General features: G+C 41.1%; 1 protein-coding gene across 13 annotated transcripts in view; it reads right to left on the minus strand.

The window, feature by feature from the left end:
* Positions 1 to 14,054, minus strand: part of KDM6A (lysine demethylase 6A) — a 277,427-nt gene that overhangs the window by 111,259 nt on the left and 152,114 nt on the right. For 6 of the 13 annotated variants that reach the window (XM_034423876.3, XM_034423874.3, XM_087871264.1 and 3 more), the window contains 7 exons: positions 13,471 to 13,597; positions 3,921 to 4,019; positions 3,297 to 3,516; positions 2,625 to 2,759; positions 2,042 to 2,191; positions 1,451 to 1,549; positions 509 to 613 (listed from right to left, as the gene is read on the minus strand). In XM_034423876.3, coding sequence (XP_034279767.2) covers positions 509 to 613; positions 1,451 to 1,549; positions 2,042 to 2,191; positions 2,625 to 2,759; positions 3,297 to 3,516; positions 3,921 to 4,019; positions 13,471 to 13,597 — 935 coding nt within the window. The remainder of the gene's footprint in view (positions 1 to 508; positions 614 to 1,450; positions 1,550 to 2,041; positions 2,192 to 2,624; positions 2,760 to 3,296; positions 3,517 to 3,920; positions 4,020 to 13,470; positions 13,598 to 14,054) is intronic. The other 7 variants (XM_034423878.3, XM_034423877.3, XM_087871265.1 and 4 more) reach the window with 2 other exon arrangements.

Below are 14,054 nucleotides of genomic sequence, written 5' to 3' on the forward strand. Positions count from 1 at the left end.
TTGCCCCCATTTTTCTTGTTAAAGCCAGACATATTTTTTGACAAAACCATTATGCAAAAATATGCATCTTCATTTTTTTTTTAAAAAAAAACTATGCTTCAAGTAGATATCCTGTCATCTAATAAAGACCGGAATAGTACTGTAAAATAACACTTTTGAGGTTTTACTTCACAAAATTCTCTAGCATCTCTATATAAGTTCATAATTAATGACAGAAAATAAATACCATATTATGAATGTGTACTACTTCCATGTTATTCCATGAAGAATAAATAATTGCACTATATTATCTCATTGCCTCTATGAAAAAATAAGCCTATGCTAATTCACCATATGAATTCCTTCTAATCTATTTAATCTATTTATTCATCCATCTTTTTCCCCCCATACTTACAAAACTGACCAACAATGACTAAAATATTCATACATATTTAAAATCCTAGAATTTTAAATGTCCAACCAATTTCATTTATAAGACAATCTGCAAAGTAAATGTGTTTGCTGGCACCTGCTGGTGTTGCTGCATCAAGACAAACTGACTCTCCAGCTGTTCCAGCATAAGTTTCTGTGCTGGATTTAAACTATTTCTATTTGCACGCAGCTGTTCCAAGTGCTGAAAAAGAAATAAAAATATATCTCCTATCACAATATGACCAAAGTATCTCCTTATTTACTTTCCTTTTAAAACCATCTTTTAAAAGTTTTAACTTTTTCATTTATGCAATAGCAAACTAAAATCCACTCAAAATCAGGACTGTTCCAAATGGAATTTCTTATGGCGACAGTTTAAATAATAACAAAGTTGTTAATTTTGATGACAGATGCTGACATCAAGTCTTTGCAAAATTAATGTTTCATAGAGAATACTACACTGTACAGTATGCATAACAATAAATATAGATGGCTTTAGCTCTATCCCTACAGTTCTTCAAGCTATTTTTCTCTGTCAACCCCCTTACTTAGAGAGAAAAAAGATATTGGTTTTAAAAAGTCATTTAGTCTGTTAAAAAAACAGAGCTGTCCATTTTTTTGATTCAGTATACCAAGAATATCTTTTGAGTATTTCATTTAATCATCAAATATTGTAGGGTATCAAAATTATACCCTGCAAAAAAGTACTCTCAGAGCAAAAGCATTGTATGAAATGACTACTATTCTGTGACATGTTTGTCATGACATCCCGTTCAAACAATAAAAATGTGTTTTCATACAAATGCAATGCTTTCAAGTAACATGCACAATATGTAGAAAAACTGTTTTAACTACAGTAATAATTTTTATGAATTTAAATGTCTTAGAAGAGAAAAACAAATGCATAAGTAAAAAACATTTAGTAAATACATTCACATTGACACACACATACACTAAAAGTCATGAGGCAAGATGTGAACGTTCTGATTTTATAGTTATATGTTATTAAGTAAAAAAAAACACAAAAAAATCCCTTCACCTGTAATTTCTGTGGTGTCAAGCACCAAGAATGTATTTGCTGCTGTACTGGAGGAGGATGTGACATTGTATGGCCACTGCTCCAAGCCTCTAAAGTGTTCTAAAAACAATTAATAACAATAACAACAACAATAATAATAGTGTTAGTAGAGTATCTAAAATTCAAATTGTCTCAATGGTGCTCACTACAAATCAATTCTTAAAGGAACAGTAAAATACTGCCAAATACAATAAAACATTGGTTAATATGTGAGATAATGCAAAAAAACCAACCAATTATGATGAATAATTAAATAAAATCAAATGATACATATTTCAAAGTTCACCAAAATTCATTTCAGTTTCTATGATACCATCCATGTGATGATTCAGGATTCCAAATATAAGCAAAGATGATAGACAAAATGGCATGGCCCTTTTCAAACCTTCTGCTATGGTACTGTTATAGCTATTGTAATGGTGAACTACTCTTACACCAATGTCACAGTTGTGAATATTATAACTGTTATAAAGACCTATCTTGGTAATTGCCTAATTCTTTTGAAGGGCTGATTCTTGAAATTAAGTGGGGCTCTTATATGAGTATATATACCTTGGTTGGACTAGATGGTCTTTTCCTCTTGGCTGGACTGGACAGGTCATCTACATGGCTAGAAGGAATCATGTGTAGTGGCAACTGCTGTGAAATAGGTGTCTGACTGAGGCCTAGTACAGGTTCAGTATTTTGATGAGGTTTACAAGCCTAGGAATTAGAGGGAGAGAAAATATGGTTCTATTCATTTTAAACTGTTCCTTGAATAGTATCTTTTACCAGTTGTACATTTTAAAAAGGGCTGTGAATTTACTCTGAACTTAGTTACTGAAAATCAATTTCATAGTATCAAAGAAGTAGTGTGTACCTTTCATGGGTTTGTTTTCAAAACAGATAGACAAAAAACTGCTGCAAATTCTATGTGGGAATCTTCGTGATAATTATGAAATCCACAAAGGTTCTAAAATGGTAACCCCCATATTTCTTCCATGACAGAGAGGTTCTTTAATCTCCCTCTGCTATTAAATCTTATTACCAGTGAAAACTAACTCTGTGCTACAGCAAAATAATTTTGACTACTACGATTGATTGAAAAGAACCCTTAAAAAGCTGGGCACCTGCAGAACATAACCCAACTTCTCACCTGCTGTGTTGTGTTCATGGCACCCTGCCTGGAGGTAAGCTCTGCGGGGATTGGTAGGCTCCATGCCTCCTCAATACTAGGAAGTAATTTAGTTTTATTCTGTAGACTACCTTGTGGAAGGTTACACAACTGAGCCTAGGAAAAATTATGTAAAAAGTGAATTTAACACAAGCCTAATTTAGTAAGATCAAGTCCATGAAATTTTCCTAAATCCTGTACTCTATTATGTCTTAGAAAGGATCAATTTTAAATCTGGGACTTCAGAGAAATGCTAAGGATAAAGAGGGTAACCAGATATAAACCTTTGTGAGAATTGGAATAAAACTGAGCTCTGATTTCAGTGGTCTCATTAATCCTTTGGTTCTGAAGTTGCTAACAAGAGCAAAAGATAGTGTGTGTATTCTCTTACTAAATGCTATAACTTAAAATGTAGACAACACAAAATATGTATAAATTATATCAAGATACAAAAAATACTTAAGAATAGAGACCCACTTAAAATGAAAAATCAAATGAAACTGCAAGCTATGGCATGTCCTGAATGCATATGGAAACAGACTGTGAAGCTTATGAAACAATCACATATAAAATGTCTGTGTCCTTATTTTCTTCCTCCTTTCTAAACTTGATATTATTGCTAAATAGATCCCTATTTTAAGACCATGTTTTTACCTGTAAATACTTTATTCGTGCTGCAAGTGCAGAGGTATTACTACAGTTTTTGCTTCTGGTTGCATTTAAGTAGCATTTAATGGCATCCTGAGACTGATTGCAGGATTCATAGAGTGTGCCAAGATCCATCCAGGCTGCAGCATGGCCATGGTCCAATTGTACAGCACAGATATAGGCCTGTAATGCATCCATAGGCTGATTCTGTTGTTGGTACAGCACACTAAAAAGACAAATACTCAATTGTAAGTAACAAAATCATCTCCAAAGTTTCATCATTTGTCTCAATTTGTACTTAAATAAGTGATAAGCATAATTCTCTAGAATAATAAAGCTATAAAATCTCAATTTACTATAATGGAATGATTGGAAGTGCTTCAAATATCTTTTTAAAAAAGAAATTGTATTGTACAGTGCTTAGTAAATTTTGCCTAAAAGTTAGTCTTAACATTAACATTAACTTAACTTAACATTAAATATATCCATCTCAGATGTGAAGAATATCTAGCATAAGAAATTATAATAACTTTATAGTTCCAAGATAGTTATATGATAAAACATCTATTAAAAACCATTTTGCTGAATTATATTAAATTTTGTTACATTACTTCTCTCATAATCTCTTACCCTATAGAACACCATGTGTCTGCACTTGCTTCTGATTTATCAATAGATTGCCTGTAAGAAATAAAGGCATCCTGAACTTTCCCAATACTTGAATAGCACCTGAAAGAAAAGATGGATAAAAACAAATATTGAGACTGATTTTATAATTGTTTGCTTTTAATACTGCATAGATTAATTATAATTCATGTATTCTTACAATTTGCTGTCTGGTTCAATTTATCTTATCAATTTCACCAGAATCAATTTTACCAAAACCTTGCAACCATCAAAAAATTTCTACCATTATGAAATACAAGTGGCAATTGTATGCTTCATTCATAGGTTATCTACTTATAATAATTGCCAATATTACATAATAAATGAAAAACTAGTATAGAATGAAATGTGAACTGAAAGCAACTAATATTTTATGTGGAAAATCTGTCTTTTATTTCTCTTCCCCCAAACTAAATAGAATAGAATAGAATAGAATTTTTATTGGCCAAGTGTGATTGGACACACAAGGAATTTATCTTGGTGCATATGCTTTCAGTGTACATAAAAGAAAAGATACGTTCATCAAGAATCATAAGGTACAACACTTAATGAAACACTAAATTGAAGGAATTAGTTTTAGAGGCCATAACTAAGGCTACACAAAATTAATTTAAAATAAAGAATTCAGTGATATTATTTTAGAATACAATTAAGCATTAAAATTGGAATAGAATATAAACCATCAGGAGTATTTTCATATAGTCTGCAGACTATTAAGTAGATAGTTACTACAAATAATATACTTTCCTAATAAAATCTCAGACTTATTTACGTTTAATACAGCAAGACAGATAGTCCTTGACTTATGACTCCAATAGAGAATGGAAAATTCTTCATTAAATGGAGTGGTCATTACACCTCATTAAGTGCAGAGCATCACATCCAATTTTATTATTTTTTGTTGCAGTCATTAAGACATCATGTGACCACAACCTGCAACCTTCCTAATGGATTTCCCAATGACTTTGCTTGTAGGAAGCTGGCTGGGAAGGTTGCAAATGGCAATCCCAGATGTTGCAACAGCCATAGATGCATGATGGTTGCCAAGCCTCTGAATGACAACAGACCTAAGTGAGAGGACCAAACATTAAATTGCTTTGTTTTAGGATTGTAGCAACTTCAAACAGTTGCTAAATAAAAGGTCATATTATCTCTACATAGGCACAGGAAGACTGTCAGAAACTAGCAATGCAAAATTGAGGAAAACAGAATCTTTACTGAACTATTTTATAAACATCATATATTAGAAATAGGGATCAGCTATCCCTTGCTACTGGGCATACAAGCTATGATAATAAAGATTTTGAAATTGAACCAAAAATATCTGGAGGATTTCAGAATACTTGTTTTGTCATGCAACTATTCAAAGTGATAAATAAGCTATTAGAAGAAACTCAAAACATAAATCAGTGCTTTCATAACATGGTATTTATTTTTGTAGCCTAAATAATATACAAAAACAAAGAGGCTTAGAAGTCTCGAGTATGAGTTGCCACAGCTGTATAATTGCCATTATTTGGCATAAAACCTGGAAGCTTCACAAATTTAAAGGATGACAATAAATCAAACAGCAAGAGCAGCACTTCACATACTGTACTTTTCGGAGTATAAAATGCACTCCTCCCTCCCCTCTAAAAGAGGGTGGAAATGTTTATGCGTCTTATACATCGAATACAGCCATTTTTGGCCTCCTGAAACTTTGCCCCACGTGTCCCGTTTTCGTGAAAAACAGGCCCATTTTTCACAAAAACGGGATGTGCAGGGGGTTTGGGAGGCCTGCAGAGTGCTCCTGGGGGCTGGGGAGGGCAAAAACACGATGCATGGGGGATTTGGGAGGCCAAAACCAGGCCCATTTTTCGCAAAAACTGGCCCATTTTCCCCAAAATGGGGGCATTTTTGTCCTCTTCAGCCCCCAGGAGCACTCTGCAGGCCTCCCAAATCTTCTGGGCGTCCTGTTTTTGCAAAAAATGGGCCTGTTTTTGGCCTCCCAAACCCCCCACGTGTCACGTTTTTGCCTTTCCCATTCCCCAGGAGCACTCTGCGAGCCTCCTGAGCCCTTTGCGCGCACCGTTTTTGCGAAAAACGAGCCCATTTTTGGTCTCCCAAACCCCATGTTGCGTTTTTGCCCTCCTCAGCCCCCAGGAGCACTCCGAAGGCCTCCCAAACCCTCTGCGCACCCTGTTTTGGTCTACCAAAACCCCCACAAAATGGGATGTGCAGAGGGTTTGGGTGGCCTGCAGAGTGCTCCTGGGGGCCGGGGAGGGCAAAAACATTTTTTTTTCTTGTTTACCAGTTCAAAATCTTGGTGTGTCTTATATTCCAGTGTGTCTTATAGTCCAAAAAATATGGTAATTAAAAAATAAGATCACATGAACTTCTCTTTAAGTAACCACATGTACTTTTGCTAATGAGTTCATCTCTATACTTATTCTGAACAATCCCAGGCATATTACAAAATATTATCAGCATTGAACATTTTTCTACAAAACGGACGTTGTCTTACCTGAACATCCATTTTTGTTGTGCTGTGAGGATAATCCATGCATGGGTTAACTCTCATCTATCTGCCAGAGACTCAGTGTAGATTTTTTTTCTCTTTGACCACACCTCCTCTGCTCGGCTGAGCTTCAGTTGTTTCATGAAGGCGTAGTCCTCCAACGTGTCCTATGAAGGAAGAAAAACCCACCCGGGGCGTAATCAGGAAGATGAATGGGCGGGATGGATTATCCTCACAGCATAACGAAAATGGACATTCAGGTAAGACAACGTCCATTTTCCATTGTGCTTGGATAATCCATGCATATACCCAAGTTTAAGTACAATGGGCGGGAGGCTGACTGACCTCTGGGCTCCGGATGGAGTGTACACTCTCCAACACCCGTCATCCAAATCTGCCAAGACATATTTGTCCAATTTGTAATGGCGTATAAATGGCAACAAAGATGACCAAGTGGCCGCTCTACAAATGTCACTGACGGAAGCCTGCGTAGCCCAAGCAGCAGTCGTGGCAGCGCCTCTAGTCGAATGTGCCAAAATCCACCCAGGCAAAGGCTTAGCCTTGAGTTCATACACTTTTGCAATGCAGGCCTTCAGCCAGCAACCCACTGTAGCAGATGAAACTTTCCTGCCCATCGATGAAGAGTGAAAGGACACTAAAAGAACTTCAGTTCGCCTAAATGATGCCGTTCTCTTAATGTACCTGAGGAGGGCCCTCCTAATGTCCAAGGTATGCCATCTTTTTTCCAGAGGATGGTTAGGAGATGGACAGAAATCAGGCAGAATGAGCTCCTGGGCACGGTGATACCAGGAGTTTACCTTGGGCAGAAAGGAGGGATCCAGCCGCAGTACCACTCTGTTTGAATGGAAAATACAGAGATCCCCTCGTATGGACAAGGCTGCCAATTCAGATATCCCCCTGGCAGATGTAATGGCCAGGAGAAAGGCGACTTTGAGGGTCAGCAAATGGAGGCTGATGGAGTTCAAATGGCGAAGTCGTCATGGCCTAAAGGACCAGGAGAAGGTCCCATGTTGGGTAGTGATGAATCACAGGTGGTTGGAGATTGGTAGTCCCCTGGAGGAAACTACAGACCCTTGGATGGTGAGCAAGGGTACGGTATGAGTCACAAATAAGTACAGTAGACAAAGCCACAACTTGCCGGCGTAGAGTGGTTGGAGCCAACCCCTTGTCTAATTGCACTTGCAGGAAGTCAAGGACTTCAGGAACAGATGCCGAAGTCGGGTCGATGAGGTCCTTGGAACACCAAAAACAGAAGGAACTTCAGGAAGCGCTGTAAATCCGGTTCGTTGATGGACGCCTGTATGGTGTGTATCACCTTCCCTGAAAGATTATCTTTCCTCAGAAGGATCCTCTCAAGTACCAGACGGTCAACTGGAGCCACTGGGACTCCGGATGGAGTATGACCCCCTGGCTGAGAGAGATCCTGTCCTGGGGAATCCTCCAGGGTTGGGACACAGAGAGATTCATGAGGTCGGCATACCAGGAACGGCGAGGCCAATGTGGGATGACCAGCAGCACTTCTGCTCTTTCTGCCAGCAGTTTCCAAAGCACCCTCGGAATGAGTGCGAGGGGTGGGAATGCGTATAACATTCCTGGTGGCCACGGAGACTGGAGAGTGTCGCAACCTTCCACCTCTGGGCTCGGGAATCGGGAGAAGAACCGTGGGAGATGTGTGTTCTCTGGTCGAGCAAACAAATCGAGGATTGGTTGGCTGAACCTCAGGGAAAAGCTCTTGGAAGATCTGCGGATGAAGACACCATTCTGACGGATCCAGTTGCCATCTGCTCAGCCAGTCTGTCTAAATGTTGGATGAGCCAGAAATGTGCTCTGTCCTGAGGGAGAGTGTGTACTTCTCCACCCAGTTCAGCAATCTCTCTGCTTCTGACATGAGAGCTTGTGAACGAGTGCCCCCTTCTCGATTTATATATGCTTTTGTGGCCACATTGTCCATCAAAATAAATACATGTTGACCTGTTACTGCATCCCAGAAGTGGCGGAGGGCAAGGTGGACTGCCTGCAGCTCTAGCCAATTGATGCTGTTTTTCTGCTCCATTGGGGACCATTGTCCCTAGGCCACTCGGGAAAGCAGATGTGCCCTCCAGCCAGATAGGCTCGCATCCGATGTCACTGTGACTCTGTGTGGTTCCTGGAACATGCAGCCTTTCTGAAGCGCCGTAGATGTTCACCAGTGGAGGGAAAGATGTACAGAAACCATAACCTTGGACCTGGAGTTGCTGTGTCCTGTTCTCTGAAATGGCAGTAAGAACCGTTGCAGGGGTCGCGCATATCTGCATGCCCATGGCACCATCGAAATACATGACATCATTTTCCCTAGCAACTGAGACAGAAGCAGCAAGGGAACCGACCTGTGTGAGGCAACTCGTGACACCAACTCTTTGATGCTGGTTTGATAACCTGGGAACAGGTAAACCTGACCTTTAAGCGAGTCGATCACCACCCCAAGATGGAATATGCAGGTGGTAGGTTGCAGATGACTCTTTTCCCAGTTCAAGGAAAAACCATGGCTTTGAAGAATGTAACTGACCGTCTCTAAATCCTTCATGGCTTGTGCCCGGGTAGATGACAAGATTAATCTGTCGTCCAAGTAGTACAGGATGCATACTGGAACCAAGCATACTGTTGCTGCTACTGTCACCAACAACTTGGTAAATGTCCTGGGGGCTGATGACAGGCTGAACGGCATGGCTCGAAAGTGGAAGTGGCGACTGGCATATGTGAAACTCAGGAGCTTGCGATGTGTTGGGTGGATCGGGACATGTAAATAGGCCTCTTTGAGGTCCACAGTTGTCAGAAGATCGCCCTCCCTTATGCATCCCAGGATCGATCTGAGGGATTGCATTTTGAACCGTCAATATAGGATAAATTTGTTGAGTTGCTTGAGGTTCAAGATCCCTCTCCAGCCCCCTGAACTCTTGGGCACCAGGAACAGAATGGAATAGAACCCGGTTCGTTCTTGTCCTACCGGCACCAGTTTGATGCTTTTATGTCCAATAAATGCTGGACCTCGGCGTCTATCAGCTGATTTCTTAGTGGATGCTGAGATATCAGGCAAGGTAGGTAATGGTTTGGAGGGTTGGATCAGAATTTTAAGGTGAGGCCTAGCCCCACCGTCCAAAGAACCCAAGCGTCTGTTGTGGATAACTCCCATTGGTGATGGAAATGATGGAGATGACCGCCAATGGGATGAAGAGGCTGAGCGTCACTTGCCCCACCGAAAGGATCTAGCAGCAGTCCCCCAAAAGGGTCTCTTTGTAGGCAGTTGGCGCCTGCCTCTGTCTCTGAAGGACAGTCAGTCTGAAGGACAGTCAAATCCCTAGGAGTAGAGACATTGAAAATAGTACCCCCTGGGCCCGGAGTAAGGCCGAAAGGTCTGCCGCTGTGAATATGGGGAATACCTACAGTCTGGCCTCTTGTATGAGGAACGTAACACCTTCCTCTTGTCCTTTCCCTCAATCAGAATTGGATCTAAGGCATCCCCCCCCAAAAGCCGACCCTTTGTAAGGAACAGAAGCCAGTTTCCACTTAGCTTTCATATCTGCTCTCCAATGGCATAGCCATAATAGGCGATGTGAAGTCACTGCTAACACCAAGGCTCGAGAAGCAAATTTGGCCGCATCCAAAGATGCATCTGCCGAATATTCAGTAGCAGCCACCAATTTGTTAATATCTTGGTGGAGCTGTGTATCATCTGGAGGCAACCACTCTTGTAATTGGCGGAGCCATATCAGGGAAGCTCGAGAAAAAAACAATGTTGATGTTGTAGCTCTAATGGTCCAAGCAGCCGCCTAGTGAGTCTTTCTAAGGGCAACTTCAGCATTCCTATTCTCCATTTTCAAAACTTCCAGGATGTCATTAGACAAAACTGTGGAAGATGTTAAACTAACCACAGGGGCATCCACAGTGGGAGTTGTAGAAGGTTTTCTAGGTCTGGCGCCGCACAGTAAAATCTTTTATCATGATCGCTAGGCGCAGCTAAAGTACCTGGCTGACTCCATTGCTTCTGAATAACCTCAGTGAAAAGCTGCAGGCAAGGAATAAATTCCTGATCAGGTGTTGGTACAGGAAAAAGGTCCCCAAGTGGATTAAGAGCCCATTGTGATTGGTCTATTGGAGTCTCATCAACTCCCATATTAGTCGTGACTTTTGCTTTATGAAGCAATGACTTAAACACCGAAGGGCAAAAGAGACCCGTAAAGGCTGGTCTATCTGGTAACACCCCCTCATTATCCGAGAACTCAGGATCACCCTGGTCCTCCTCTCCTCTCCAAGAGTCAACGTCCTCAACCGAGCTGTGCTGAGATGGAGAATCCAGTCTCGGGTTCTCCAGAACCTGAACCTGACTCTGGAGCTGATAGTTGGCTGAAAAGGAGGGTAAATTACTCCCTTGAGAAAGCCCTGTAGCAATAGCTTTTGTGAATGCTTCTGTAAGTAGAGCTTGAAAGTCTAGGGTTAGCCCGAACCTTGTCCCTCCCCAAAGTGGAGCCCCACTGCCATCGGGGTAAATGTCGCTTCTAGGGCTACACGTGGAACCTGAGGGGCCCTCGGTAACCCAGACTGCGAAAGTCTAGGTAGAGGAAACGCCTCCCCCAGGGACACTGCAAACTGGTATTGGTGCTGCTCATCAGCCCCTCCCAGTGACCAACTCTGTAACTGTTCCTGCTCCTGTTGAGATGCAGGAACTTACACATCTGAGGCAGACAATACAGTTTCTGCAGTAGAAACGACTTGAGACCATTTATCCTGGGCTTGTTGCTGAGCCTTTGCGAATTGTCACTCTAAGGCCTCATGGCATCTCTTCGCGTCTTTGTCACTGCATGTAGACTTTGTAGGAGGTATAGGCGTTGAAGGCCTACTGTTGACTGCATTACTCCTGGAGGTAGGCTGTGAGCTCTTACTGCCAGGATTACCAGCCTTACGGGCCCTGGTAGGACCCCTAGATTGGGCAGTGTCAAGAGATAAATCAGGATCAGCCATAATGCTGTAACCCCTGGAAAAGGGCCAAATCAAATCTGGATCCTGAGGCAAAAGATGTCAAGAAAACAAAAAGTCTGTTGGCTATGACTTAGAACAACAAATAAATCCAGGAACTACTGACTGAGCCTTCAATGGAAGTCCCCAGCCCAGTGTTGTTGTTATCTGGCACGAAATGCCAAGCCATTAAAATAGGTGCAAAAACTCCGTTGCCTTGTTAGCATCTTTAATTGGCCCAAAGGTATAAGAACGAATCATCCTCCCAGCATCCAGACAGCAGCCCAAACAGGGGCAATCAGAAAGCACAGGAGTGGAGCCCCAACTCCCTCAGCACTGCTTTGCTATTGGTAAATTTGGCGGGAAATTCAAATGGTCGCTTCTTGACTCTGCGGCTTGTCAAAAGAAAACAAAATGGTGCACGAGCCAACCAACTTGCCAAGCGCCTCTGCAGCGTCACTCACGATTGGAGAGTACACTGACTCCTGCATGCCTCTGTGGACGACGAAGCCAAGAAAGAGCACAGGCGCGAAAGTGAAAGACTTTCCCAGCACCGCGAAGCTTCCAAAGTCCTCAGAGTTTGCCGCGGTGACCTGGGCAGTGACTCCGGAGCCGCCCTAAAGTATGGGAGCTATGGGCGGTGGTGGTTGTGCTGGTGGACCGGGGAACCAGCTCACCCGCCGGCGGCAATTTAGCAAACTCAAGCTGGTTGGAGGTGCCCAGAAAGGGACAGAACTCCGAATGCTGCTTTACAATTATCCGGGCGGCGGCAGTTGGCCTCGAGCCCCAGGAACGACTAGCCAGCCACCAGCAGCTGAGGGCAAGCCACAGCCGCAAGCTGCCTTCCTACAGTAATGAGGAAGAACTTCAGCTCCCCATACAAAAAAACCCAGTCCAAATTCAAAACAAATTCAAAATAAGAAAAATAAGAAAAAAAACCTAATAGAATCCAATGCTGAAAATAACTCTAACTGCCAGAGCAGTGATACACACGTCTCTCTAGCTAGACTGAGTGAAACAACAGAAGCTCAGCCGAGCAGAGGAGGTGTGGTCAAAAGACAAAAAAGAAAAAATCTACACTCAGTTTCTGGCAGATAGATGAGAATTAACCCATGCATGGATTATCTGAGCAGCACAATGGAAAATAATTGTCTTCAAACAAACCAGATAGGCTTGGTTAACAACCATTTGTTCAATAACTGTTCAAAGTTATGAGGTCCTGAATGAGGAGGTTTATAGCTGGTCTTCAAATTTGCAGCTATTGCAGCATTCCCATGGTCACATGATCACAATTCATGGCAATTGGTTTGCAATTACAATTACAGAGTCCTGCAGTCACATGATTGCCATTTGCAACCTTCACTACTAGCTTCCAACAAGCAAAGTCAACGGGGAACTTGGCAGGAGGTCACAAATAGGGATAATGTGATTGTGGAACACTGTGACTGCATGGAATTCACCTAACAGCCACAGATAAAATTACCACTGTAGGTTTACCTAGTCATATGATGCCATATTTTACTATTGCATTGCTTAGCAACAGATTTCCTGGACCCAATTACCATTATTAACCAATTCTGATGTCCCTGTGGGTTTTACTCCACTAGTCATAGCTGACTTTAGGGGGTGAAGCTCATCTGTTTTTTAAGCCATTTCTATGGTCACGTGGCCAGCATGACATCATGCTGCAGTGCAGAGTATAGGAACACTGTCACCTTTACAGTGAAATGGGACCTATTAATCTACTGCCTTTATATGCTTCTGAACTGCTAGGTTGGTAGGAGCTGATGCAAGTGATGGGAGCTCATGCCATCACACGGTGGTAGGACTCAAACCGCCAGAGCATAGACCTTCTCTGGCATCTTTTAAACCACTGAGCCTCAAGGAGTAACTATATAAAATGTAGTAATTGCATAAAATAACATTACCCTATCATATAAATCAAGCATTTGCTTCCTCTACCTATATATTTTCTGAACCATAAACTTTGTTATAATTCATTCTTACCTTCCAAGGAAATACCAGGATTGGCCAGAGTTGGGATCTGCCTCTAGAGACTTTTGGAGACACTGAATAGCATAGTTTTCCTTGGTGGCTTTATCTCCTAATTGATCCACTGTATGATGCATCCAGCCTAAGAAAAAAAACATGTATATATTATTTGGTGTTTATGTTTTAGAATGAATCAGATTACTTATTATTTTATTTATTTATTATGTGTAAACCTTCCTATAAATATAGTTGGCAGAGATATTTACTTTACCAATTCAAAGAATTTTCTCATTTTCTTTTTCCAAAGAAAATTAGCACTATAATTAGCAGACAACAATACATTCTGCTTAAATCTGAGCATCTTTACCAGTGAACCATTGCAGTTTTTCTTACAATTCTCTCGTTTTCATTTGCTTTATCAGAACAAATGAAAACTATAGCAATTATTCTATACAAACTATCCTTTATGAACCATTATATGTAAGGGGGAAAGGCAATATACAATTAAGGAAATACAAATAATCATAAATACAACATTAAAACAAAGAATAAGTACATCATTTTAAGATTTAAGCAGCCACTAAAAGGTAACATATAGG

The sequence above is a fragment of the Pantherophis guttatus genome, chromosome 5, assembly GCF_059756535.1.
Source record: "Pantherophis guttatus breed Tessera chromosome 5, ASM5975653v1, whole genome shotgun sequence".
Classification (NCBI taxonomy): domain Eukaryota; kingdom Metazoa; phylum Chordata; class Lepidosauria; order Squamata; family Colubridae; genus Pantherophis; species Pantherophis guttatus.